The 27,906-nt window shown below is 41.0% G+C and overlaps 1 protein-coding gene across 1 annotated transcript in view; it reads right to left on the bottom strand.

Moving 5' to 3' along the window:
* TTN (titin) overlaps window positions 1–27,906 on the bottom strand; it is a 245,450-nt gene that overhangs the window by 158,403 nt on the left and 59,141 nt on the right. The window contains exons 54-103 of the mRNA XM_069781541.1: window positions 27,598–27,879; window positions 27,212–27,490; window positions 26,823–27,101; window positions 26,450–26,728; window positions 26,044–26,331; window positions 25,665–25,943; window positions 25,245–25,526; window positions 24,841–25,119; window positions 24,419–24,697; window positions 24,035–24,313; window positions 23,621–23,908; window positions 23,146–23,424; window positions 22,656–22,937; window positions 21,772–22,050; window positions 21,386–21,667; window positions 20,598–20,876; window positions 20,185–20,472; window positions 19,704–19,982; window positions 19,324–19,602; window positions 18,946–19,224; window positions 18,556–18,843; window positions 18,136–18,423; window positions 16,970–17,251; window positions 15,933–16,211; window positions 15,554–15,835; window positions 15,130–15,408; window positions 14,721–15,008; window positions 14,225–14,503; window positions 13,842–14,120; window positions 13,486–13,764; window positions 13,048–13,335; window positions 12,587–12,874; window positions 9,571–9,852; window positions 9,013–9,291; window positions 8,619–8,900; window positions 8,220–8,498; window positions 7,643–7,930; window positions 7,217–7,495; window positions 6,844–7,122; window positions 6,467–6,745; window positions 5,655–5,942; window positions 5,214–5,501; window positions 4,392–4,682; window positions 3,384–3,671; window positions 2,267–2,359; window positions 1,861–2,143; window positions 1,425–1,608; window positions 986–1,075; window positions 636–903; window positions 278–538 (exon numbers count right to left, since the gene is read on the bottom strand). Coding sequence (XP_069637642.1) covers window positions 278–538; window positions 636–903; window positions 986–1,075; window positions 1,425–1,608; window positions 1,861–2,143; window positions 2,267–2,359; window positions 3,384–3,671; window positions 4,392–4,682; window positions 5,214–5,501; window positions 5,655–5,942; window positions 6,467–6,745; window positions 6,844–7,122; window positions 7,217–7,495; window positions 7,643–7,930; window positions 8,220–8,498; window positions 8,619–8,900; window positions 9,013–9,291; window positions 9,571–9,852; window positions 12,587–12,874; window positions 13,048–13,335; window positions 13,486–13,764; window positions 13,842–14,120; window positions 14,225–14,503; window positions 14,721–15,008; window positions 15,130–15,408; window positions 15,554–15,835; window positions 15,933–16,211; window positions 16,970–17,251; window positions 18,136–18,423; window positions 18,556–18,843; window positions 18,946–19,224; window positions 19,324–19,602; window positions 19,704–19,982; window positions 20,185–20,472; window positions 20,598–20,876; window positions 21,386–21,667; window positions 21,772–22,050; window positions 22,656–22,937; window positions 23,146–23,424; window positions 23,621–23,908; window positions 24,035–24,313; window positions 24,419–24,697; window positions 24,841–25,119; window positions 25,245–25,526; window positions 25,665–25,943; window positions 26,044–26,331; window positions 26,450–26,728; window positions 26,823–27,101; window positions 27,212–27,490; window positions 27,598–27,879 — 13,599 coding nt within the window. The remainder of the gene's footprint in view (window positions 1–277; window positions 539–635; window positions 904–985; window positions 1,076–1,424; window positions 1,609–1,860; window positions 2,144–2,266; window positions 2,360–3,383; window positions 3,672–4,391; window positions 4,683–5,213; window positions 5,502–5,654; window positions 5,943–6,466; window positions 6,746–6,843; window positions 7,123–7,216; window positions 7,496–7,642; window positions 7,931–8,219; window positions 8,499–8,618; window positions 8,901–9,012; window positions 9,292–9,570; window positions 9,853–12,586; window positions 12,875–13,047; window positions 13,336–13,485; window positions 13,765–13,841; window positions 14,121–14,224; window positions 14,504–14,720; window positions 15,009–15,129; window positions 15,409–15,553; window positions 15,836–15,932; window positions 16,212–16,969; window positions 17,252–18,135; window positions 18,424–18,555; window positions 18,844–18,945; window positions 19,225–19,323; window positions 19,603–19,703; window positions 19,983–20,184; window positions 20,473–20,597; window positions 20,877–21,385; window positions 21,668–21,771; window positions 22,051–22,655; window positions 22,938–23,145; window positions 23,425–23,620; window positions 23,909–24,034; window positions 24,314–24,418; window positions 24,698–24,840; window positions 25,120–25,244; window positions 25,527–25,664; window positions 25,944–26,043; window positions 26,332–26,449; window positions 26,729–26,822; window positions 27,102–27,211; window positions 27,491–27,597; window positions 27,880–27,906) is intronic.

The following is a 27,906-nucleotide window of genomic DNA, read 5'->3' on the forward strand; positions in this document are numbered from 1 at the left end:
ATATAAGAATATCAAAGAACAAGAAAACAAAAGTAAGTATGACTCAGATTGTTTGAGGGCCTGGAGACATTAGTAATGATGATTTCATAAAAAATACTAACTTAAACAAGAATGTCACATATTGTTCAAAGAGAAAGGAGAGCAAAATTTCTTGTTTAGTCTGTTTCCAAGTTTGGGAATATCTCTTTAAGAAATATTTTCATTTGTTCTCTTAATGGAACATCCAGAAACTGTTTATCACTACCATAATAAAGAGATTCTGTATCTGTTTACAAACCTTCAACAGCCAGATCTGCAGTTGTTTCTAGATTGTCAAGCTTGCAGGTATACTGTCCCTGGTCTTCTGTTCTAACATCCTTGATGATGAGTTTGTGTACTTTGTCAGAGACTTGTGTTGAATATCTCCCTCCTATCTTAATGGGTCTCCCATTTCTATACCACTGAGACTTGGCATTTGGGATAGAGAACTGACAAGACAGCGTGCATGTGTTTCCTTCCTTGAAAGCAGTGTCATGAAGATGGCGTTCAACTGCAGGTTCTATTAGCATGTTAAAACATATATTTTAGCAGACATCAGGCAGTGGAATAATTAAAGTGTAAATTAGTTCAAATACATACTTCAGAATTACACTTACCGATCACAGTTAGCCTGGCACTGGCAATGTGTGGTCCACACACTATTCTGAAATTTCCCTGATCTTCAAGTTGGCAGTTCCTGATCCTCAGTATGTGGCGATCACCTTCAATTCTAATTTCATATTTGTTATTGGAGTCCAGTTTCTGGGTTCCCTTGTACCATGAAAGTTTAATTTCTGGATAGTTAATTTTAATCTCACATTCAAAAATAGCATCCTCATCTGTTAAAACTGTCTGATTTTCAATGTCTCTGATCAGGGTAATAGGCTGAAAAATATTAGTTTAAATTAGTTTCAAGTTCCCTGTTATGGGTTTGAGTATTTCACAAATCATTCCAAAAATATATTACCTCTGTCTGTGTAAGTCGTTGCTGAATAAAAGCTACAAGTTCATCAAATTCTTGATCTTCCCTTCGAGCTTTTTCTGTGAGCTCAATTTCCTGTAAAAAGGCAGAATATACTCAAAGATTAAAGGATACTAAATGTCAAGCTGTCGTGTTTATCCAACGTAGAATTAGTTCCTATGTCAAATTTTCTGTAACTATACTGTAACTAGCATATCTTTCCATCTTAAAAATTGCAGCCAACTTGTGAAGACAGAACATACTTGGCCAGAAGGCCCATTCTTCTTCTTGCGTTTGAGCATGCAAGAAATTGAGAAGTGTCAGTAAAAGATCTAAAGAGGAACCAGAAACTCCTGCACACACAGTAACATCAGAGCATGGACACCAAGTCTGTTCAAGGGAACCGTGTTACTCCTAATGAAGCCAATGTGATACTGTATCTTACCAATCTATGGCTTTCTTCTGCTTGGGTTTGCTTTAGTAACTCAAAGGCTTGCAGGAGGCCACGGAAATCTGTAATTCCATACATGCGAGCATATTTCTCATATTCTTTGGGATCTACATTTTTGAGAAGTTCCAAGATATCAATAGGTTGCTCTTCCTCTTCTTCCTTCCTTTTTGTTGGAGTGCTATTCAAATCAATGACATAAGTTAAATATACAATGCTTCATTCCTAGAAATTTCACTAAAAAAGAGAATCAGCTTAAAGGTGCCCTGTGCAGTGGAATCCTTCAGTTTAGTCTAGTCAGATGCTTCTGGTTTTAGTACAGTTATTCATATTTAATGAATATTAAAAAATTATATCTTGATCTGAGATATATAATAAAAAAATGTTTCTTCTGTGTTCATGGCAAATTAATCTATAAGAATTTTCCATATACCTTTTTAGTTTTGCCCTGAGATCCCCTTCAACAACTTCTTTCTTTCTTTCTTCAACTTGTAGGTTTACACTCCTCTCAATTTCACCATGTTGGTTAAAAGCTACACATTTGTACATGCCAGAATCAGTTTTTATTGCATCCCTTATTTCTAGTTTGGCTTCATCTCCTCTCTGCTGGATTGTAACACGACCTCCCTGGTTGAGTTGCCTCCATTTTCCCTTCATCCATTTAACATTTGGAATTGGGTCTCCTCCAACTTTTGCAATAAATTTTGCAACAGTCTCTGCAGAAAGATGCAAATGAGGAAGCTAAGTCTTTCCAGCTGTCTATGACAGCAGGACATAATCTCAAACAAAAGGTACAGGCAAATAGAAGACAATGTACTTTTTTTGAAAAGAGTTCTTACTTTCCATGACTTTGATACTCTGAGGCTCTGACACAAAATAAAGTTTTCCTTCCACTTCTGCTTTTTTAGCTGCTGGTGCAGCTGCTGGTTTTTCTGAAAAACACAGTCAAACAATTAAAACATGGTTTCATGTAATAGTTTATGTTCATGCATGATGATGCTTCCAAAGAAATTGGAAAAAAAAAGGAATTAATTACAGAGATGGAAAAAAATATTATGCAAGAGATAAAAATGCAAAATACTTTCATATTGTTTTAATTAACTTGTATTTTACTTTCCAGATGAAACTGAACACTGTGGGCCATATAGTGCCGTTCATTAACTTCAGTCAGGTAATTTATATTCTGCACAGATGCAAATTCATAGATGGCTACACAAATAAGAAGCCTCATTTTCTAAATGGATCAGTTTTTAGTGAGGTATTATCTTTTCTATTTCTGGAAATTTCACACTCAGTGTTACTTGCATTTTTTTTATCAGTGATCTGTTAAATTCTTTTTGTTTTCCTTTTGTGTAGTTCTTAGCCTTGCGGCTACCCATGTAGTGAGCAGCTGCGTGGTGCTTAGTTGCTGGCTGGGGTTAAACCACGACTGTCTTTTATGCAATGGTAAGGCAAGACCTACATGGAGGTCTTGCTTAGACATGTTTAGACAATATATACTTTCAGCTAAAAGGTCAAAATGTCTTAGAGTTGTAACAGTTCTGAAGCAATTAGCCTCTAAGGCCACATGCTCAATCAAATTCCTTTTGTATTTTCTTTTAATAAACACTAGTGTTCCCATCCTTTCCATAAAATATATATGTCCATGTAATTTCACTCATTTAGCTTGCATTTTTCTTAAATTCAGTGTTTTGATTTAGAAACTAAGTTCTTAATCTTTTTGGTAAAAATATACTATTGATTTGACGCTGCTCTCCCACTGTTTCTGTCGCTATTTATGTATAAATTATTGTTAAATATACTGTCTTCCAAGATTGTACAGTTTTGCAAAGAACTAAAAGATATTAATTGTTTTCTATTACATTATTAACATTTTTGTTCCACAGAAAACAAAGCAGGGTGGAGTTTTGTTCTAAATTTCCATCATATGCCTTGATTTTCCCCATGTTTCTGTACCTTTAACTGTCACTTTAGATTTGCAAGTATCAGTGCCAGCTGCATTTGAAGCTTTGCATACATATTCTCCTGAATCAGATTTGGTAACCGCAGCAAGTTCCAGAAGAGCTACTCCATTAGCAAAGCTGAAGTTGCATCTGTCTGAAGCTCTTATTTCTCTCCCTGCCTTCAGCCACTGAATCCGGATTGGCTGTGATCCTTGGACGTGGCAGCTGAGCTGTAGGGTATCACCTTCCTTTGCTGTTGCTGGCTGAAGAGGCTGGTCAAAAACTGGAGGCTTTTCAGGTTCTGGAATATGAAAATGCTTGAGTGAATACTCAAGGAAGGAAAGCATGATTAAGAATGTAAGAGAAAGAGAGATACGTGTGATTCTTAAGAAGACAATGGCAAGGAACGAAGGAGGATAAACAGAAGTCTGAGAATGTCAATCATAGTTTTAGAAAAAACAATAAATATCAAGAGAATATGTTTTCTACACAAACATGCAAGAAATATCTTTTCTCCACACAGCAAGGACATTCACATGCAAAAAAATAATATAAGAACTAAAGCACTGCTATTAGGCTGCAAAACTGCATAAGCACCTTTAAAGAAACAAATATGCAATCTCCGGCAAGAGTATTATGATGAAATTCTATGCTGCCACAACACACTGTTAAGGCTGTCCAAGCTTAGATGCAATTGCACAGGAAAACTATTATTCCATGAAAAGAGAATGATTGAAAATTCAACAGAAATGTCACATAAAGATTTCAATGTTCACTTCAGTCATAGCAAATAGTAAAAAAGTAAAGAAGCCCCTCCCTCAAAAATATTGTTTTATTTTAATCAGGAAATTAAAAGAATTCCTTGATTTTGTGGTTTAACCCAGTTTTATCTTGTCCATCTTGGGACAAATAACTGCTGTTAAGGTAAGTAAAACCAGCTCAAAAGATAGAAGCTGTACATTTGCAGCTAACATACAACAAAGAAAAGTAAGAAGCAAAGAAAAATAAGATTTCAACTAACCTTTGATAACAACAGAAGACGTACACAACACACTTCCTGCTTCATTGGACACTTTACAGGTATATAAACCAGCATCTGATTGCTCTGCGCTCTTTATATGCAAAAGTAAGGTATTGTTTTTGAAAGATATTTCACAATGAGGGCTTGAATGAACTTCCTGATTGTTTTTATACCAAGCAACAGTCAAAGGCTGAGAGCCGGAAACACGGCCTTCAAGTTTAAGTTCATTCCCTTCTGTTTCTTCTACAGCTTCAGACAGTTTCTTAGTAAAAGTAGGTGGAGTTTTTCGTTCTGTAAGAAAAAAGAACATATTATTCAAGTTCTATGAATCAAACCTGAAATGAAAAATTCTGAAGCAAGTGTTTCAAGAAAAATTTGGACATTGGGGAATTGATATTTGCTCTCGTTTAAATAGGACTTTTTTTTTTTAAGTGAAGTATGCCAAGATAAACAGCAGGTGTCTTGCTCTTACAGTCACTGTCATAGTTGATTTTGTTATTTAAAAAACAATGGTGTTACATTGATTTAAGTCAAATGCCATTTAAAAAAAAAAACCACCAACATTTTTGTTGAGTTCTCAAGAAAGAAGTAGGCTGAAGCCTATAAAGAAACTAGACTGAAGAAAATATTCTTTCATTTCTCCTCCCATTGTTGTTAGTGACCCTTCCTAATTCCCTTAAGAGACCCATGGGTATCTCCAGATAGGTACTTTCAAGCTGTATCTCAAAAGTTTTTCTCAAACTTATCTTGCAGCAACAAGGCTAACTTCCATTATAATTAAAGGAAGAAAAATGTACACACAATGCTTTATCTACTCAGTACCTTTCACAGTCAGTTGAGCTGTGCAAGAGTCCTTTCCAACTTCATTGCTAGCATAGCATGTATACTTTCCAGAGTCTCCCCTGTCAACTCTCAAGATGGTCAAGTGAGCTGTGTTGTCTACATAACTGATCTGGTAGTTTCTTCCTGTTCTAATCTCTTGGTTATCTTTTGCCCAAGTGACTCTAATAGGCTGTGTTCCAGAAATGTGACACTCAAAGTCAGCACTTTCTCCAATAATACCATCCACAGGTGTAATTGGGATGTCAAAGAATGGAGGAGTCTTCCCTTCTGAAGAATGAAAGAAATAAAAAAGCATCACCTTAAAATCTCGATTTGCTTTAAACCTCTGGAAAAAAAAATTATTCGTACAATATTAAATCCATATATGAAGCAAAAGTGAGTTTTAAGATATTTCCATTAAATTTTTCACAGCCCACTGACCTGTAAGGACAAGCCTGCCACTAGAAGAAGCAGTCCCAATCGCATTGGTAGCTGTGCAGGTATATTGCCCAATAAGGCTCCTATCTGTCTTCAAAATCCGGAGAGTTGCTACATTATCTATGAAGGATGTGTGAACATTGTAGTCCTCTTTTACACGTACACCATCTTTAAACCAAGATACTTCAATAGGTTCTGAACCAGCAATGCCGCAATCAAATGTAACTGGTAAGCCAACAGTTTCATGAACATCTCTCAATTTTCTTGTGAAAGAAGGAGGAAGTTTACGCTCTGTAAGAAAAGACGTATTATACAGTGAGGGCTTTCAGAAAATATGTACCTCTTGCTGTACTCACCAATAACCACTGCCTAATATACTGTATGCTGGATTTTTGCTCATAACTTCGAATTAAAAATGCTATTCAGCATATCATTTATGTGGAACCTGATGTGAAAAGAGCACTGTACATGTGGTTGCAGGAAAACATATAACCATTCTGCCCTCAGTTACACCCAGTGAGCCTATTTAACCCTCAGGACTGCTAATGGTGGAAACAATCAAAGCAATATCCTCAATGGGGAAGGAAGATGCAGAAGCTTGTACCCCTACAGAAGAGCTGTGATCAGTAAGAGATGTATTTTGATGATCTTTACTGGTAGGCCTTTGTTAATTGAAGACAGTGCCGCAGGGTATCTTACACGTCAAGAAACAGTAAAGCTTTTAACAAGAAAAAGGTAATCTTTGTTTTTCAAAATTGCAAAACATACTTAAGAAAAACAGGACATTTTCCTATTTTTTAAAATTAAATATTCACCTTGAACTGTCAGCAAAGATGATGAAGCAGCCTCCCCAACAGTGTTTTCTACTTTGCAGATGTACTCCCCACTGTCACTACTGTCTACTTGGCTGAAAACCAGAGTGGCAACTTGGTTCTTAAAGTGCATTTTCACAGTAGCAGTTCCTCTCAGCTTTGTATCACCTTTGTACCATGATACAATCATTTCTGGTGTTCCAGCAACGTGGCACTGTAAGGATGCAGAATCCCCAACAGTCACCTGCACTGGCTCCAAGGGTGTAATGAAGTAAGGTGGTTCTGAAGAACAAACACACACCATTAGCATGAAAAGGTATTGCACAATGACTATTAGTAGTTCAGATAACACTTGATGAAGTGATGGTGGCTTGACGCACCTAGTATTGTGATTGCACCATGACAATTATCTTGTCCAGATTCATTTTCAATATGACAAGAATATTGCCCCTGATCTTCTAGTTTGCTACTAGGGATTTCCAGTATGGCAGATGTTTCTGTAGTGGTGATGCTACACTTTTCAGAGTGCGTAATTTTTACTCCATTTTTCTTCCATGTCACTGAAATTGGTGGAGTACCAGTATATGTGCATTCCAAGATTAAATTTTTCCCTTTCTCTACACTTATATCGTTCACCTTCTTCACAAATTTGGCTGGTTCTATAATAAATAATGGGAAGAAAAAAAATTAAATAAAGCCAAGAGATCATTTTTACAAGCGTAAGAAGCATAAGAAAGAGTAGTCTGGACAAACCTTTGACAAAAAGATGTGTTGTGCAAGAAATCTTCCCTGCTTCATTAGAGACCTGGCAGGTGTAGTCTCCACTCTGAAGCGGATCTACATCAAACAGCTCCAGTTCTGCAATTGAATCTTGCAAGGTGATACTGCAGCTGTGTCCTGGTACTAGCTCAACACTACCTCTAAACCATTTAACTTCCAATGGAGAGGAGCCTTTTATGATACTGGTAAAGGTTATGTTTGCCCCAGACAAGACATTCAGTGGCTCAGGTTTCTTCACAAAAGATGGTGGTTCTAAGCATGCAAATAAAACAGACAGAGAAATACATTTGAATTTCTGATGAAGACCATAGTGATCAGAAATATGTAACAAAGCAAAGAATGAACTCTTTCTGAAAATAAATTTGTGCCCTCTGACTCTAGCTTCTTATTGATACTGACCTCTAACACTCAAAAATGCGCTGCATTTATCAGACCCAGCTACGTTAGTAGCTGTACACAAATAAGTTCCCATATCAGATTCCTGAAGTCCATTCACTTTCAGAGAACAGGTATTGTCTGTAAGGGTAGCCTGATACTTGTCTCCACTGGTAATCTCCTGTCCATCATGAAACCAGGAAACCAGAATAGGTGGTGACCCATAAACTTTGCACTCCAGTACAGCAGAAGAACCCAGCTGACCATATGTTTCTTTCAGTTTTCTTGTGAAAGAAGGAGGTATAATACGATCTGCATTTGTTTTAAAAAAAAAAAGAATAAAAATTACCATAGAGGAGCTTAAAATGCAGAAAGTTCCCCATGCATAATAAAATCAGTTAACTTTCTTTTGATATATCTGCTTTAGCAATATGATCCTACACACCTAAGTCATTGAAAAATAGAGAGTTGATGGTTAAGGATACGCTGGAGCTTTCATTCATACTTTTTGAGGGACAGTCATGAAAAACAGTTTGCTATCTGATGGCTTTTTAAAGGAACTATAGGATCAGACGTGACTCAAAAAGAGTAATCAACTAACCTGAAACATGCACTGAAGCTGTGCAGCTGCTTTTACCAACACTGTTTTTCACCTCAAAAGTATATTCTCCACTGTCTTCTAGTCTTGCATTGAGGATCTTAAGCCCTGATACTTTGTTGAAGAAACTGATTTTATATTTATGGTCAGTCGACAGTTCATTCCCATCCTTAAACCACCTAGCAGTAAGCTCTGGTGTGCCGTCTACTGTGCATTCCAGAGTACAAGAGTCTCCAGCTGTAACTTTGACTGGGCCTGGCTTCTCTACAATGACTGCAGGTTCTGCAATGAGATGCAAGCCACAGAATTTTTACGAACAACAATGCAATAGTTATTAGCATCATAAAAATTGAAATTTTAAAGCATCTTAAAGCACATTGTTTTTTATCCCATGCTACCAACCTAGCACTTTCAGCGTGGCAAAGCATTCCTGAAATCCAGCATCATTTTTTATCTGACAAACGTATTTCCCAGCATTGGCTGGTTCTGCATTTCCAATCCTTAGAGTTGCAATGTTTTCTGAATAGGAGATCCAAAGATTATCACTTTCTCTAATGATTTCCCCTTTGTCTTTTAACCACAGAACAGAAATGGGCTGTGATCCTTCTACTGCAGCCTGCAGTTCAATCGACTCCCCAACGACGACAGTGAGATCACTCAGCTTCTTCACAAAGGTTGGTGGTGCTATTTAAGAGAAGATATTTAACAGTAAAAAAAAACACGCCAGGAGCGGAAAAGTAGGTGGAGAATGACAGGAACAATGAAATGCCAAGAAGGTGCCAATCTTTATACAAACCTCTTAGTGTTACAGAGCCAATACAGGAGTCACTTCCCACATCATTTACAGCTTTACAGTGATATTCACCAACATCTGCAGTATCCACACTGAGAATGTGAATACTAGCTAGGTAGTTCTCGGACATGATCTTATACTTCTTGCTGCTCCGAATTTCTCGTTTGTCTTTATACCATGAAATCTGGAATGGAGGAGTGCCCTGAAGCTCGCATTCCAGGTGAATATCAGACCCTTTCAAGGTCTGGACTGGATGGGGCTTCTTGGTAAAAATAGGGGGTGCTGAAAAAAAAAAGGGGGGGTTAAAGTTTGTGTTATTTGAGCAAAGGAGATTAAAGAGGACAGACTATTCATGTAGCTGTCGTACATATTCTGTTGCTGAACAGCCAAGACAAACCGTAAATAAGAAGTTCTCCCACAGCATAACAAACAGGAAAGAGATTTGCCATCTATTCAGACAGGTTTTGGCCTCTCCAAGTAAAGAAAGTGGGGTTTAACAGCTTTTCCACAAAGGAGGACTCATACAGATAAGAAAGGTAAGGAAAGAACTGGGATTCTGACCTTTTATTTTCAGTGAGGTACTGGTGCTTGCACTACCCGCTGGATTCTGAGCTTCACAAGTGTAGTCACCACTGTCTTCAACAGTAAGGTTGTGCATTTCAATGACTGCCACTGAATCCACAAAGGACATGGTGTATTTTTCACTGTGATGGATCTCGGTTTCACCTTTGTACCAAGTGACTTTGATTTCTGGAGATCCACCTATTTTGCATTCATACTTAGTGGAATCATGCTGTTTCACAAGTCTTGAGGAGTCTAATTTCTTAATAAACCTTGGTGGTTCTGGAAAGCCAAAAAGGGGAGATTATGCTTTAAACTGCACTGATTCTTTGAATAAGCAGGGAAATATGGACAGAAACGTTAAACTTTGGGGACTTAAGCAAATATTCCAATTTTGCAATTGCAATGAAATTTTTTTAGATTATTTCAAGTTGGTCTAAAATATAGACTAGGAAGCAAACAAGTTTTCTATCTGCATTTCATGTAGTTTCTCCTTGCTTTATTGTCCCATTCTACTTCTCTTTCTGTGTATTCAGTACAGATCAGCTGACATGTGGTTTTCTTTAAGTAATATCCTCTTGCAGTACATGAGTAATCAAAATGCCTGATAGAAATGCAAGAATCCAAACTGTTCAGCCAAGAAATATTATTAAGAGCATTTATGCTGAGCATTATAGCAACTGATTTATGTCCTAATAGGTCATTAACAATTGATATAGTCAATAAATGTATCTGCATTATAACCCTCCACACATTTATTGCAAAGCCAAACATAAAGGTGCATATAAGAAATAAAAGTCAAGGAGCTCAGGTAGCAAACAAAAGAGGTTCAAAATAATCATGCTGGTAAGACTTATGAGATGGCTGGTATTACAGAAATTGGTATTAAAGGTCCTGTGACTGAAAAGTAAACCGGATGGTTACATTTTGTTCTGTAAGGAGAGAAAGGAGTGGAGGTTCAACACTTTTCATCAGAAGTACCATACGGATGATTCAGAATCATAAGACTGAATGCTCATAGATCAAAGATATAATGAGTAAAACCAAGAGGTGGTAATGTGGGCACAACAAACAAATCTCACTGCAAAACAGGATGTAGTGCCTCTTTGTGCATCTGTCTGTAAAGTGTAGGAAGAATATCGATTTTATTGTGGGTTACTTCAACCTGTGGGACATTTGCAGAACATCCTATGTTGTTAGTAACAAAACTTCCTTAGAGTTTCTAAAAATAGAAATGATGGCTTGTTAACACAAGGACTCTCGAAATCTTAGTAATTTACTATCAGATTTCACTTCGACAAAGAGTTGATTATCTATCTGCATACTGACAGTTTCTGAGTAGTCACACTCTAATTCCATTCCTTTCCAAAAATGAGGGTATACAAGTTAGGAAGGTATATACTTAGAATGTAAAGCTGTTTCTAGAACCTAAAGCAGCTGTTAAAACTACAGATTGGGAACATTACATGTTAAAGTGGGAAAGTTAATAAAAAACTGGGAGATTTTCAAGGTCAATTGAACAAATCTTAATTCTACTAACAAAAGTCTGTGTGTCATAGAAGTGAGACATCATCTGCTCACATTAAACACATGCAAATCAATGCACACAAAGAGCTTGCCCTTCCAATTTCTATATAAACTGGCTGGCAAACAGTGAACATCATTGATTTTACAGCCCTGGGGAAACTGTACAAATTCTAAAGGATTGAAGTGAGTGCCAGTGCAAGTTCAGGATCAAAAAAGAAAATAATAATCCTGGAAAAAAAGAATTTTCAGAATTTTATGAATAATGAGTTGAAGAGTAAGAAAATAAATAAGGGATCACTTTATGAATGGTTATTCCAGTCAAATAGACCTATTAATAGTGTTATAATTAATAATAAACAGAATTGTGATTCTGGTGGAAACAAGCTTTAAATCTTTTGAAGAGGTTCGATTTCTTGCTACAATCTTTCAATGCCTTTTGTAAGTCAAGTTACACAATAACAGCACCCCTACTTGCCACTGAATCTACAGGTAATTCAGTCTGCCATGCTCTTCCCACCCCCACCAAGAAAAATGCCTGTAGATAGAATGTACTGTATATATATATAATACATTTGACAAGCAATTATTACAAAACCTTGCTAGTGTTAGTTCAGCTTCTTGTGTTATTTGTCTTAGAGAGTAAAAGTCATAGTATTTACTCTTGAAATGTTTTGGGGTTTTCCCCCTCAAATTCATACAGAGGGAAGAAAAAAAGAAAACACTAAACCAACAGGGACATTTGAACTCACACATGATTTAAGTAAGTAAGTAGTGTATTTTACATTCGTTCTTTTATAAAATCAGTAAGAATGAGATATCCGGAACAGCTATAAATAAATCCAGTGTTCCCACCTACATTGAGGAAATTACACTAATATAGAAGTGTCACTTGTACCAAGACAGCTTGATCCAGTCATAAATTTAGATCATTGAAATGTATAAGATCCACACACTATGTGGAGAACCAAAGTGTTGGTGGAATGGATATTTGTCACCAAGTCTGTCCTCAGATCCTCCAGTTTTGCTGTCTAGAACAGCAGTTTTCAATGTTTTCAGTCTGTGAAAGAGTAAAACTATTTGCAGGAGCTGCACACTCAGTAAAAATACATTTAAGTTTCATAAGTAAGTGAACTGAGTTTCTCCCAGTTACCTTCCCCTCCCCTGGACAACTTAGTGAATGTCACTTCTGGAGAGAGACTTTAAAGAAGGCAGATTTTGCCAGCCAACAGGGCCATTCATAAAGGCGTAACAGGGTACTACGTCAGAGTCTACATTTCAATGGAAGAATCCCTTTGATAAGACAAATCATGCACTATACCTGACCAGAAGAAAGATGAATAAATATCTAAGTATTAAAATAATATTTAAAGGAAATAAGACATCTCAGTGTAGGCTGTTAGTCTCACACTTATCTGCATTCAGGTCTTTGTTTTCCAGGTGTCTGTCTTGCAAAGAAAAGCCTCATGAACACTAAAGCTCACAGCAATACCTTGTACAGCCAGCTGAGCTGCGCATGCGTCCTTTCCAACACTGTTGCTGGCAGTACATGTGTAGAGTCCAGCATCCACTTTGCTGACTTTTAGGACTGTCAAGCTGGCTGTGTTTTCCACCAGAGTCATCTTGTAGTTGCCACCTGGGCGGATCTCTCTGTTGTCTCTGGTCCAAGTAATCCTCATGGGAGCAGAGCCAGTCATGTGGCACTTAAAGGTTGCACTTTCCCCTAGTGCCACATCGATAGAGACTGGCTTGATGTCAAAGAAGGGAGGTTGTAGATGTTCTGCAAAGAGGAAAGCATGGCAGAGCTCACCACCAAGCCCTCCTCACCACACACCTCACCATGCCATGCCCATGCTCCCTGGCCACAATATAATGGGTAGTGTGGGAAAAAGGGTGAAGAAATAAAAGAGCAAAGACACACGAAAGATCTTTGTTTAAGTGTGAGCTACAAACCTGTGAGGAGAAGTTTGGCGCTGGAAGATGCTGTCCCCAGAGCATTTTGGGCTGAGCAAGTATATTGGCCACAGTAAGCCATACTAGTTTGCAAGATCTGGAGAGTCGCAACATTATTTAAGAAGGCTGACTGCATGTTATCACTGTCGCTTAGAAGAACCCCATCTTTGTACCAAGACACCTGGATAGGCTCTGAGCCATTTATGCGGCAATCAAACGTCACTGGGGCACCAACTGCCTCCTGAATATCTTTCAGTTTTCTGGCGAATGTAGGGGGAAGTTGACGTTCTGCAAAGCAATAATAATCAGCACTATAAGTAGAAAGCCACCCTGTCAATCTAGAATTAATTAACTCTGAAATTAATAAGAACCCCTTTCTGTAGACAACAAAGAGTTCCTACAAACTACCCCAGGAAAGAGTGGCTCTAGGCCCATCACCTTTAACAACAAGCAAAGCTGTGGAAGTGGCGAAGCCAACGCTATTTTCTGCTTTGCAGATATATTCTCCAATGTCACTATCCTCCACCGTGGAGAACGCCAGCGTTGCCACATTATTCTTGAAGTGCATTTTGTAAGCCTGTGTTGATCTGAGCTTGGTGTCATCTTTGTACCAGGAAACCTTGATTTCTGGCGCACCACCGATCTGGCATTTTAAGATCAAGGGCTCGCCAACCTTCACCTCCACACGGTCCAGGTGTGTGACAAAATAGGGTGGTTCTAGGGAAAAAGAGAGCATGGTGAGCACAGGCATAGTACCACTGGGGTGCTGTAGGGGCATCAGGGGTGGTGTGTACCTAAGACGGATACAAGGCTGTGGCAAACATCCCCACCCGCCTCATTTGCCACCTCACAGGTGTATTCGCCTTCATCACTTTTGGTGCTGTTGAAGATTTCAAGAATGCCAGATTTGTCAGTAGCTGTAACACTGCAGCGTGGAGACTGAGCTATGGGCATGCCATTTCTTTTCCAGGTGACAGAGATGGGAGGAGTGCCTATGTAGCTGCTTTCCAGCACAATGGACTTCCCCTGCTCCACACTGAAGTCACTTAATTTCTTCACAAAGACTGCAGGCTCTGTGGGGAGGCATAGATCAATAGTGAGAGGGACAGACATGGCAAGGCTGCAGGCAGAGTGTGAAGGGAGATACCTGTGCATACAGGCACACACACAAACACACCTTTTACAAAGAGTTGGGTTGTGCATGAGGCACTGCCAGCATCATTTGTGACCACGCAGGCATAGTCCCCGCTGTGGCCTGGCTCCACATTGTGCAGCTGCAGCTGTGCCACAGACTCGTCCAGAGAGATGGAGCAGCTGCTGTCCGGCACCAGCTCCCTGATGCCTCGGAACCAAGTCACTTTGAAGGGAGTACTGCCCTTGATGTAGCTCGTGAATGTCACACTCGATCCAGGCAAAACTTCCTGGGGATCAGGTGTCTTCACAAAAGAGGGTGGTTCTAAGGATCATGCAAAGAAGTGAAGAGGGAGAAAGATGTTAATAGGAGAATCTCTGTGGGGGAGGAAAACTGGAGCAGGTTTGAGACAAAAAAAAAGAGAGAAGGAGGGAAAAAAACAGAAGAAAAACATGAAAAAGAAATCATGGGAAACCAGAGGGGAGGAAGAGAAGAGGGAAGAAGAATTTTGTTGAAGGGGCTGTAGTACCCTTCCACTGACCTTGTACAGTCAGAAAGGCGCTGCATTCATCAGATCCAGCCACATTGGCTGCCACACAGGTATATGGCCCTGCATCTGTGACATCCAGGGCATTCAGCTTCAAAGCACAAACATTATCCAAGAATGAGATTTCATATTTTTCTCCACTAACAATCTCATTCCCATCCTGAAACCAGGCCACAGATATGGGGGATGTGCCAGACACTTTGCACTCCAGAAGCACGGAGGATCCCAGCACCCCATTTGTTTCCTTCAGTTTTCTTGAGAATGAAGGAGGAACAAGACGATCTAAATAGGACAGGGCAGAAGAATAGGAAGAAAAGTGTTGGGTTTTTTTCAGGGGAAAGGAAAGGGGCGGGGGGGAGCTTCCTTTAAAGACAAGGGTGAACAACAAAGGCAGAGAGCTGACCTGAAACATCAACTGAAGAAGTGCAGCTGCTGTCCCCCACCTCATTGTGCACTTCAAAAGTATACAAGCCCCTGTCTCCCCTGTCTGCAGAAAAGACTTTCAAGGTGGATATATTGTTGGAAAAGGTAATTTGGTATTTGCGGTCGCTCCTTAGTTCTCTGCCATCTTTGTACCACTTGGTGATAAGTTCAGGTGTTCCTCCTACTTTGCACTCCAAGGTAAAAGGATTGCCAGCCATTACTGTGATCGGCTCACTCTTCTCTAAGATAACTGCTGGTTCTGAAATAGGAAGGGAGGGGTCAGTGTGTCACCAGGAAATCTATCTGCAAACCAGTGAGCACAGGATATAAACAGAAAACAAAGGCTGGTAGAGGCAATTGTGCAAGCTGTAAAATATAGTACCTGTGAAGCAGGCTATACCCACCTAGGACTTGTAAAAAGGCAGAGCACTCCCGCATGCCAGCATCATTTTTGATCTGGCAGATGTACTTCCCAACATCAGCTCCCTCTGCACTGGCAATCTCAAGAGTTGCAATGTTGTCCATAAACCACATTTGGACATTTTCACTCTCCCTAATAACTTCACCCTTGTCCTTGAGCCAGACAACAGAAATTGGTGGGGATCCTTCCACCACTGCCTGCAGGGCTGTTGGCTCCCCGACGAAGATTGCAGTGTCACTCAGCTTCTTGGCAAAGCGTGGGGGTTCTGATGGCAAAAACAAGGAGGCAGAGGAAGGTTAAGCATGCAGCCGGGAGATCATGAGAAGAGGGTGGTGGTGCTGTTGATCCTCTAGCATACAAACCTTTGAATTTCACCGGGCAGGTGCAAGTGTCGCTTCCCACCTCATTCATAGCTTTGCATTGATATTCTCCAGTATCTTGAGATTCCAGATTGAGAATATGAAGACTGGCAATGGATTGTTTTGTTGTCACCTTGAACTTCTTGCTGCTCCTGACCTGCCTCCGGTCCTTGAACCAAGCCACCTCAAAGGGTGGAGTCCCTGCTATCTCACACTGGAGGATGACATCTGAGCCTTTAAGTGTGTCCACAGGGCTTGGCACCTTGCTAAAAACAGGTGGTTCTATAAAAAAAGAATCACATCATAATGTGTGAGCCTGCTTCTCTGGGTGGGTTTCTGGATAGTAGCAGGAGGCAACATATTCAGGAAAGGAGCCTACACTTATTCTTGTAAACCCATATTTAGTTTCCAAATATGTGGCCTCACCTCTAAAAAATGCTGAGCCCCTGGCATTTCCCAGAAAGCCATCCCAACACTTAGAGTACTAAGGGCAGAAAATGTGACACTTCTGCACCTGTTTGGAGTCAGTGCTCAGTGCCCCTCCTCAAAAGCCACTCTTCCCTCTCCCCAGGATGACATTCCAGCTTTCCCCGCCTCTTTCCAGTCATGAAAGCTACCATCAGTGGGGCTCAGCAACACAGCCTCCTCTTCCGTCTTAAGTTTCATTCCTGCCAGGATCATTGTGTATAAAGAGGAGACAGAGGGATGGCTGCAAACTATGCCCATCTCCCTTATCATGGCTGGTGTTCCAGCTGGTCCATGCTTCCCCTGTGATCTGACAAGCTTGCCTTATTCAGCTTGCAATTGACTTAAATGGGGAGGCAGGGGAATGGCTGCACAGTGCTGAACACCTACCACTATTTCCTGCCTGGCCTCTGCTGCTTAAACACAGCAGTGTTTGAAGGTGAGAGCAGCTGGAGAGACGCTGCCCCAGCAGCCACCAGCTGCCATAGCAGCAGCTCCCTGTCCACAAGGATGCACAGCTGGCAGCGGACCTAGAAGCCAGGGATTCTGGTGGTGTGTAAAGCCATACTGCTAACCTTTCACTGTGACTGAAGTGCTGCAGCTGGCTGTGCCGGCAGAGTTATGGGCTTCACATATGTAATCTCCAGCATCTTCCGTGTTGGCACCCAAGATGGTTAGCATCGCCACGGAGTCTACAAAGGACATGTGGAGCCTGTCGCTTGCCAGGAGTGCCTGGTCATTTTTGTACCACACAGTTCGGATCTCTGGTGTGCCACTGATTTTACATTCAAGTTGAACTGCATCCCCCTGCTTCACAAACCGCAAAGCTTCAGGCTTCTTGATGAACTTGGGAGGTTCTGCAGAACAGAATAAGTATGTAGAGAGTGGCGGTATACCTGTTTGCCATGTGAAATCTATGGTGCTGAGCAAGAGTTATGGGGATCACAAGAGTATTGGGACACAACAAAGTAAGTTTGCTACAGCAGCTGGCTCTATTGCCAACTGGAGTTTCCTCTCAAGTGAAGATGTAAGATGGAGAAAAGAAGGCAAAGACAACAACTAAAACTGTGTTCTGCCAACTCTGGTGTTAGACAGCTGGAGCTGTAAAATACACACGAAGAACAAAGGATGATTGCTCCACCCAAGGCAAATTTTGCTGTTACCTTTGAGGGATGAAAACATCCCCAGGCCAGCATGAAAGATTTGACAAGCTCTTCACGCCCAGGAGCAGCAGAAACACGGTAGGGATAGTTTCACTTGCTTGCACAGCTTTAAAACTTATTTCTGCATGAAGAACTTAAGTAGTCTAGAATAAATCAGCCGTTCAGAACTCCAATTGAAATCTTTAGCAAATTTGAAAGAGTTACCAATGCTGGCCTACAAATGCAAGGTAATTGTATTTATCATATCACCATTTTCTATACAGTAATTGCTATGTGTGAATACTACTGTGATTGTAGTTTAAGCACTAATGACAGTAAAAAACAGGGTGAGTGCAACTCTCCATACAAACAGTTTCACAAGGGGACCTTTCCCTTTGAGATTTTGCAGGCACACAAGGCTTCTACTGTCATGCATTATGATAGGAGAAGGTCACCACATGGTATATGTCTGCTTTCTGGAAAGATACTTACTATATATTTCCAAATTGGAAAGGGTGGAAGATGAGACTCAGTAACAAAGAGGTCTCTTTACCCAAGAAAAAGAAAACACACAAACAAAGGTGACTTAATCTTAATACCTTTGACACTGAGTTGGGCTGAGCAAAAGTCTTTCCCAGCTTCATTACTAGCTTGGCAAGTATATTGGCCAGAGTCTCCTTTACCCACTCTGAGCACTCGAAGGTGAGCTGTGTTGGCTACAAATGTAATACTGAAGTTTCCTCCAGTTCGGATTTCCCGACCATCCTTGGACCAGGTGATATGTATTGGCTGGGCTCCAGTAACATGGCATTCAAAGTCAGCACTTTCTCCAAAAGGCACATCAATAGATTCTGGTTTGGTTTCAAAGACAGGTGCTTGCTTGGGTTCTAGAAACACAAGAAAACAGTGTAATACTCATACTTCACAGAAAAGCTGATCCAACACACCAATACCATTGCATGCATTAAATGGGAAGGGGGAGCCTGTGCTCCAGGCAAAAGTTTTGTAAGCCAACACACCTGCCACTGTGAGCCTAGCACTTGAGGTGGCAGTGCCCACAGCATTGGTGGCTGTGCAAGAGTACTGCCCAGTATGATTCATCTCAGTTCGCACCAGTTGCAGCACTGCAACATTATCTACAAAGGATGTGTGCACATTGTGGTCATCACTTAGCAGCACACCATCTTTATGCCAAGTCACGGTAATTGGTTCTGAGCCATTGAGCCGACACATAAATTTAAGGGGTAAACCAACAGGGTGCTCGATGTCCTTTAATTTTCTTGCAAAGGATGGTGGCCGTTTGCGCTCTAGAAGAAAGCAAGTAAAGGATAAATATACCCCAGGAATCAATTTCTTTACAGTTTTGCAAGAGAAAAAGAGTTTGTAGCAAGCTACTATAAAATCATCACCTTGAACTGTTAAGAGAGCCTTTGTAGATGCAGTTCCTACACTGTTTTCTGCCTTGCAGGTATATTCTCCACTGTCATTGCTAACCACTTTGTTGAAAATAAGTGTAGCAACGTTGTCTTTAAAGAATACTTTGTACTCAGGTGTAGACCTGAGTTTTGTATCACCTTTGTACCAAGACACAGTGATTTCTGGTGTTCCAGCAACGTGGCATTGCAACGTTGTATAATCCCCAACAGACACCTCAAGAGGTTCCAAGTGTGTAATAAAATAGGGAGGTTCTAAAAAACAGAAGCCATTAGATAGACTCGTTATAGTGCCAGGTCTTGGAAAGCATACACTTGAAAGAACAGGCAAGAAAAAGCAAAGGGAGCACACACCTAAGGTAGATACTACAGCCTCACAAACATCTCCTCCTGCCTCATTTTCAACATGGCAAGTGTATTCTCCTGCATCTTCTTTGGTGCTGTCAACTATTTCCAGGATGCAGGATTTCTCTGTGGTGGTGATGCTACACTTCTGAGATTGAGTGATGGTGTGGCCATTCTTCTTCCACGTCACAGAAATAGGCAGGCTGCCTGTGTAATTGCCCTCCAGGATGATGGGCTTGCCAGGCTCTACATACTGATCACTCAGTTTCTTCACAAAGACAGCCGGCTCTAATGAAGGGTAAGAAGTCACAAATGTTGAGCACAACAGGACAAGTGGAGGGAAGAAAACAATATTTTAAGGTAAATAGAGAGATGCAATCTTTACAAACCTTTTACTGTAAGGTGTGTTGTACAATTTGCCCTGCCAGCATCATTAGTCACTAGGCAAGTGTACTCTCCACTTTGGAGAGGAGTTACATCAAATAACTCAAGCTCCACAATGGAGTCCTCCAAGCAGATATTGCATTTGTCCCCTGGCACAAGCTCATTGGCCCCTCTAAACCAGTTCACCTTAAAAGGAGGGGTTCCTCTGATAACACATGTAAAAGTGATGCTAGTGCCTGGCAAGACATCCAGAGGCTCTGGTGTCCTCTCAAAAGAAGGTGGTTCTAAACACACAAGAGAAAAAGAGAGATAAGACAGGTTGCTACAGCATAACCCTGGCATTTCCACACACCTACTGAAGATAAAGAACAAAATATTTTCCAGTCAATAATTTTCCCTGAGTGTATTTACAAAAGACAATAGGCAATTTCAAGAAAGAAAGAGAAAAGAGTAGCTCAGAGAGCTTCCTGACCATCGTATACTGACCTTGTACAGTCAATACAGCACTGCATTCATCTGAACCAGCTATGTTGGTAGCTTTGCAGGTGTAAGTTCCAGTATCTGAGTCGCTCAGTGAATTCACTTCTAAAATACATAGGTTATCTGAAAAGGAGATTTGATGTTTTTCCCCATTGACTAATTTAAGTCCATTTCGGAACCAGGCAACAGAAATAGGAGGTGAACCCAACACTTTGCATTCCAGCAGTGCTGAGGAACCCAGGACACAAGGGGTGTCCTTTAGTTTTCTTGTGAAAGAAGGAGGAATGATTCGATCTGCGTAAGAAAACATAATAAATCCATGGTTAGAGAGAAAAGGAGGGAAGGAATGGAAGACAGGAAAGAGACCATGACTGAACAAAAGTTTTAATAAAAGATAGAAGACAAGCTACCCAACCAACCTAAAACATCAACCGATGCTGTGCAACTGCTTTTCCCCACGTCGTTCTGCACTGCAAAAGTGTACAATCCACCATCTTCCTTCTCTGCATCCATAATTTTAAGTGTAGATACTTTATTGAGGAAAGTAATTCTGTATTTTTGGCTGCTGGTCAGCTCTTTGCCATCCTTGAACCACCCAGTGGAAAGCTCTGGTGTGCCTGCCACTTTGCACTCCAAAGTACAGGCGTCTCCTATAGTAACTCTCATTGGCTCTGCTTTCTCTACAATGACTGCAGGCTCTGGAAGGAGAGATGGGTAACATGTATGGTGAAAACAGGATTTGATTTGTACTAGCTCTAAGTATTATAGCACTATAAAATGGGGCTTACACATTTGATACTAAGGATATCTCAGTTTGTTGGGCTGGGAAATTTTTTCAGCTGTTTTTTCCACGCTTTATTCTATCCTAAACTGGAGATTTCAGATGCTCTCCAAAATGAAGTAAAAATAAGTTTAAACTCCTAGGAGAGAAATGCAACTGTCTGTCCCTCTCCAAGCAGGCACAAGCAGAAGACATGACTTAGAAAGCCAGTCAACTGGATCCCATCACAGTGTAGAGGCCTGTGGTTCCTTTCACCCCTATTCCTGGACAACTGGAAATAAGGAACATGACTACCTTTGGGGACACAGAGATTCTCTGTTTTGATTGTTTTGAACTCAGGGGCATAAGCAAAGCGTACAGCTGACACTAAATAGCCAAATTCCTAACTTTAAAAATATCTTTCATGAACTTGTGCTTTTTACCAACCTAGTATAGTTAAGGTAGCCATGCACTCGCGACTTCCAGCATCATTTCTGATCTGACAGATGTATTTTCCAGCATTGCTTGTCTCTGTGCGCACAAGTTGTAAAGTTGCAATATTTTCCATAAATGTGATCTTCGTGTTTTCACTTTCTCTAATAACTTCCTCTTTGTCTTTAAGCCACTGCACAGAAATTGGCTGGGAGCCCTCAACTCTTGCTTGTAACTCTACTGGTTCACCAACCACAACAGTCATGCTGTTTATTTTCGTCAAGAATTTTGGTGGTTCTGAAGAAGAAACATGCAGTTACAGTAAATACAGTGCCTATGTAAAGAAGAGCAATGCAGAGCCATTGGGAGCACTGCAGATGGCATATGTGCCAATACTTTACCTTTCAGCTTCACAGTGCAAAAACAAGTGTCACTTCCTACGTCGTTCTGTGCTTTGCACTGATATTCACCAACATCTGCAGCTTCAACATTAAGAATGCGAACGCTTGTATGGTAGTTTTTGGCCGTAACCTTATACTTCTTACTGCTGCGGATTTGTCTCCTGTCTTTGTACCAGGTAACATCAAATGGTGGCGTTCCTGAAATCTCACATTCCAGGCTAACCTCACTTCCTTTGAGCATGTCTACTGGAGAAGGCTTCCTGCTAAAGACAGGAGGTTCTAACAAGAGAAGAAAGGAACATTTTTAAGAAGGAGTCTAGAGCTATTTGACCAACAAACTGTTTACTGATACCAGCTTCTACATAATGAGACTGCTGAGAAAATCAACAGAATGGGCAAGGACTTTCCTCATTTTCTGGGCACATTATGAAATGATCTTGCAGGTAGGTGAGCATTCAAAGCTCTTAGCCTCTCCGTAGAAAAGGTAAAAACAGAGAGGTGACCCGGGGCAAGAAGGGTACAGGTCTCATTTAGCTGGTAATATTCTCAGATACAGGGTGTAAAACTGACACTGATCAGTTTGGGTCTGTTCTTTTTCTTCATATTTCAGCTCCTTGATATAGTGGTTCCCACTATGATCTGTCTTGGATGTTGACAATCATAGAAATGGGGAACACCTAGCTTAGGACTCATCTGCATTAAGAACAACATCTCTCTTGTTCAGGCACTGGCAGAGGGGGTGAGGGGGCATTAAGAAACAAACATGACATGAAGAAAAAGGCAGCCCTGAAGTGAGAAATTAATCTCATGTTCCTGTGGATTTCCAAGGGATAAAACCACCAGGGAAAAATAAGATGTAGTCAGAGAACAAGAGGACAGCTAACCTTTCACTGTGACTTTGGTGCTACAGCTGGCCTTGCCGGCAGGGTTGTGAGCTTCACAGATGTAGTCACCGCTCTCATCAGTACTGAGATGATTCATTTCAAGCACGGCCACAGAGTCAATGAATGATGTCCGGAATTTTTCACTGGCAACAATTTCATGGTCATTTCTGAACCACACTACTTTCATCTCTGGAGATCCACTTACTTTGCATTCAAGCCGGGCTGAGTCACCCTGCTTGACTACTTTTGCTGCCTCTAGCTTCTTAGCAAACTTGGGTGGTTCTAAAAAAACCAGAAAAGTAGGGTCAGGAAGGTCTGAATTAATACTGGAAAGAAAAGAGTTGGGAAAAGAGCCAAACAACTGTGGGTTGCAAACATAGGGTAGGGAATTCACTGGGCAATGTATCAAAGGTCACTGAGGTGGGCTTGGCAAAAAGGAAAGAAAAGAAATAGACAAAAAGACTGCAACACAACAAGAAAGAGTGCACACCTGTTACCATCAATGTTGTAGTGCAAGAGTCACTGCCAACGTCATTTGAAACGTGGCAAGTGTAGTGCCCACTCCTAGAAGTATCCACTGAATAGAGGGTTAAGAACCCAGTTGACCCTTCAATCCCAATGAAACAAGTAGGACCAGATACAAGTTCTAAGTCTTCTTTGAACCACTTTACTGTAAATGGTGGCGTTCCTTTTAGTGTGGCCTTAAACTCCACTGTGGAATCTGGGATGGCTTGCTGGCTTTCAGGTTTTACTAAGAAGCTTGGTGGCTCTGCAGTTTTTAAGAAAAAGAAATATTCAATTACATCAGAACTGTCTAAGAATAAAGAAAATTAGTGAGATAAGCATGGAGACCAAGTTTTCAGCATTAATGTTAAGAGGTATAAGAGTGTTTTGTTAGCATAAGATTTAAGGTATTTTCTCAGCATCTATCACAAACAAGAAGAAGTAGTAAAAGAGTTTCAAACCTTTCACAGTGAGGATAGCACTGCAAGAATCGTTCCCGGCAACATTAGAGACACTGCATGTGTAATTTGCACTGTCTGCCAGCTCTAGATTAGCAATCTCGAGTGACATCGTGTTCTCATGGCATAGGCTTCTGTATTTTGCACTGTCAGTTATCTCTTTTCCATCCTTAAACCATTTTGCAGTAATGGGGAGTGACCCAGAGACTTTGCACTCCATTTGGATAGAAGATCCAAGAATGGTATCCTTTTTGGTTAGCTTTTTGATAAATGCAGGAGGAATTGATTGATCTGCCCAACACAAAAAATGGCAAAAACACACTGGTTACCTTCTTGCCTACCTTTCACAAACAGAGATTATTATTTTTTCATTCCCTCCCTGTTGGACTGGCAAATTTGCCAAATGACAATACAAACCTAGCACAGTCAGAACAGCTTCGCAGGTGCTACTTCCAAAGTCATTTTCAACCTTAAAACTGTATGTACCACTATCCTCCTTTGATACAGGTTCAATCCTGAAACTGGCCACATTGTTTTCAAAGCTCATTGTGTAGTATCTACTGGGCAGGAGCTGTTTGCCATCTTTGTACCATCTTATTCGGAGCTCTGGTGTCCCAGCAACAGTACACTCCAAAGTCACGGGGTCTCTTTCAGTGACTTTAAGTGATTTAGCCTTTTCTATGATCCGTGCAGGCTCTGAGGTATAAAGTGTATAAAAAAGGCAGTTAGCAACACAGATAGGGGACTGAATTTTCAAGTACTCATCAAGGATGAGCTTGAAGGGTCACACCTTGTACACACCTTGTACAAAAAGTAAAGCAAAACACTTCTCCATGCCAGACTCGTTCTTTGCCTGGCAGGTGTATCTCCCTCTGTGGCTGAGGTCAACATTGGTAAGTTCCAGTGTGGCCACACTGTTCTCAAAGGTTATATGGTGGTGCTCATCATCTTCCAGTATTTTCTCATCTTTTATCCATGACACAGATAAGGGTTGAGCGCCTGCTACAACACACTGGAAGAATGCGGTACCTTTCAAAATACTAGTGACATTCTCCAGCTTCTTGACGAAGGATGGTGGTTCTGTGGTGTGAGGTTTTGTTTGTTGTTTGGAAGAGAAGTCATGGAAAGTGAAGAGGGGAAAGAGAGATCATATAAAGTCAACCTTGTCACTACAGTTTAGCTAGGGGATGTAATGTTTGGGGTATGCTTCCTAGAGGACTGACCTTTCAAGCTGAGCCTTGTGCTGCAAGAACAGCTCCCACCTTCATTTGATATAATACACTGATATTCACCAACATCTGAGACATCACAGTTAGTCACATTAAGAGTAAATACTGATTCTTTGGTGGAGATGGCATATTTCTTGCTGCTGAACATCTCCTTATTGTTCTTCAGCCACTTCACCTCAAATGGAGGAGTACCAGTCACCTCACACTCCAGTGTAGCCTCCAAGCCCTTCACTACGGCGGTGGGACTCAACTCCCGAACAAATGTTGGAGGCTCTACAAAGAGGAATGAGGGGAAAGTAGATAGCAACCTTAAGTGGTTTTGAGGGGAGAAGTCTCCTCTATTCCATCACCACAGCTATGTGGCATAGCTGGATGATGACAAGATGTTCAAAACCAACCTTTTACTTTCAGCTCGACGCTGCAGCTCTCACTACCTGCATCATTGTGGGCTTCACAAACATAAATCCCACTATCCGACACTCTGGCTTGAGTGACTTTCAAAGTGGCTAAACCGTCTATGAAGGAGATGCTGTATTTAGCTTGGTCAATCACTTCATTCCCATCCAGGTACCATGTGATGTGGATCTCTGGCGTGCCTACTACCTGGCACTCGAAAGTGGTGGACTGTCCTTCACGCAAAGCTACTACAGAAGTTGGCATCTGAATAAATCTGGGGGGCTCTAGAAGATGGACAGAAAAGGTGAGGCGGTATAATATTCAAGGTGGTTTAAAGAAATACAAGGGTTTCCTACCCACTCCCCCCAAATTGCACGGAAAAATCAGAGCCACAAAGAAGAGAAGAACATTGTGTTGCACACCTTTTACAAACAAAGAGGCCTTGCAAGTTGCAGTCCCCACATCATTGCTTATCTGACAAGTGTAGTTCCCGGAGTCAGATGTCCTAGCTGAGAAGAGCTCCAGTACGCTAGATGTGTCATCCTTCCAGACAGATCGATTGGCTCCAGAGAGGAGCTCCTGGCTGTCTTTAAACCATTTTATCTGCAGAGGTGTAGAGCCTTTCACCAGTGCTTTGAACTGAACCCTGGCATTGGGCACAACCTCTTGGGACTGAGGTTTTTCCACAAAATATGGTGGTTCTATAATGTGTAAAAAGGAAGAAAGGGGATTACTCTGAGACAGGGGAATTCCAAAATTATGTATGAGAGACCTAACACAAAACAAAGAAGGAGCTCAAACCTTTGACTGTTAAGAACCCACTGCATTGGTTGCTTCCTGCCTTATTTGTTGCTTCACAGGTGTAAGAGCCACTGTCTGTGCCTTCCAGTTTATTGATTTCCAGAAATGCAGTATTATCATGGAAAGAGTATTTGTGCTTTTCACTTGCTGTTATTTCTTGGCCGTCCTTGTACCACTGGATACTTATAGGATGTGAACCAGACACTATGCACTCCAGGTGGACAAAAGACCCCTTAATGCTGTCCATTTTCTTGAGCTTTTTGGTGAATTTAGGTGGTATAATGAGATCTAGCCAAGACAGAGTAAAAAGACAAAGTATGAAATTCAACCTTGATTGTGGCAGATGTCAGCTCAGGAGAACAGATTTTGTGTGTAAAAACAATGATAAAAGAGAGCCCATACACACCTAGGACATTAATGCTGGCGGAACAGCTACTGCTCCCAACATCATTGTGAACCTCAAAAATGTATTCCCCACTGTCTTTCTTTTCTGTATGAAGCACCTTTAGGACTGAGACAGTGTCTGTAACACTGATCTTATATTTTGGGCCCAACATCAATTCCTTGCCATCTTTGAACCATTTGGCTGTAATGTGTTTCGTTCCCGAAAATTTACACTGCAACGTTGCTGGGTCTCCCTCAGTCACATCTATTGACACGGCCTTGTCCACGATTGTAGCAGGTTCTGTTGTAAACAAGGAGATAGAGCGTTAAGGGCATCTGTAAAAATGGCAAGGGAACTGTCTGAGATCACTGCAAGCCCTCAGGGTAGGACCAACCTTTGACAGTCAGCAAAGCAGAACACCTTTGAATTCCTGCCTCATTTTTAGCCTGACAGAAATATTTCCCATCATGTTTCAGCTCAATAGACCTCACCAGAAGAGTGGCAACATTGTTCACAAAGGTCATTTTGATATTGTTGTCTTCAATCACTTCATCGTTGTCTTTCAGCCAGGACACAGTGATGGGCAAGGAGCCTTTAATAGCAGCCTGAAACACGACTGTGCCCCCTCGAAGGGAACTAATGTTTTCTATCCTCTTCAAGAACTGTGGGGGCTCTGGCAGGAAGAAAGGGACTATGTAAGTATGGATCTGGTGCATGACAGTGTGGCATGGAAACCACACTGGGATAAGAGCATGCTAGTGGCATTCTGCACCTTGCACTAACCTTTCAGTGTGACCTCCGAACTGCAGAGGCAGCTCCCGACATCATTTGTTACTCTACACTGATACTCGCCAACATCAGAAGCATCAAACCTGAAAACGTGGAGGCTAATCAAAGATTTCTCAATGCTTATTCTGTGCTTCTTACTGCTCCGCACAGGTTTATCATCTTTCACCCAAAACACTTCAAAGGGAGGTGTGCCAAGCACCTCGCACTCCAAAACCACATCAGAATCCTTCAAGACTTCCATGGATTGAAACTCCTTGCTAAAATAAGGTGACTCTACGGTGCAAAAGAGAGAGTACAGTTTGTATTAATCATACTTTCAAAGCCTGTAAAACTGCACTGAGTTTAAAGAGACAAACTATGTGGCTGGATGTCACACACACCTTTGACTGTAACAACGCTACTGCAAATATCTTTTCCAGCATCATTTTTGGCCTCGCAAATGTATTCCCCACTGTCTTCGGTCTCAACCTCTGTAACATGGAGTATTGCCAAGTATTTTGCAAAAGACATCCTGTATTTGTCACTCTCTTTTAACTCTCTATCATCCTTGAACCACGTGATTTTAATCTCAGGAGTACCAGTGACTTCACAGGTCAGCTCAGCATATCCACCTTTCTTTACCAGATGGGTTGGCTCTAGCTTCTCCTTGAAGGCAGCAGGTTCTGTGGATTTAAGAAAAGTGTTCAGGA

Source organism: Haliaeetus albicilla, chromosome 4 (genome assembly GCF_947461875.1).
Source record: "Haliaeetus albicilla chromosome 4, bHalAlb1.1, whole genome shotgun sequence".
Lineage (NCBI taxonomy): Eukaryota > Metazoa > Chordata > Aves > Accipitriformes > Accipitridae > Haliaeetus > Haliaeetus albicilla.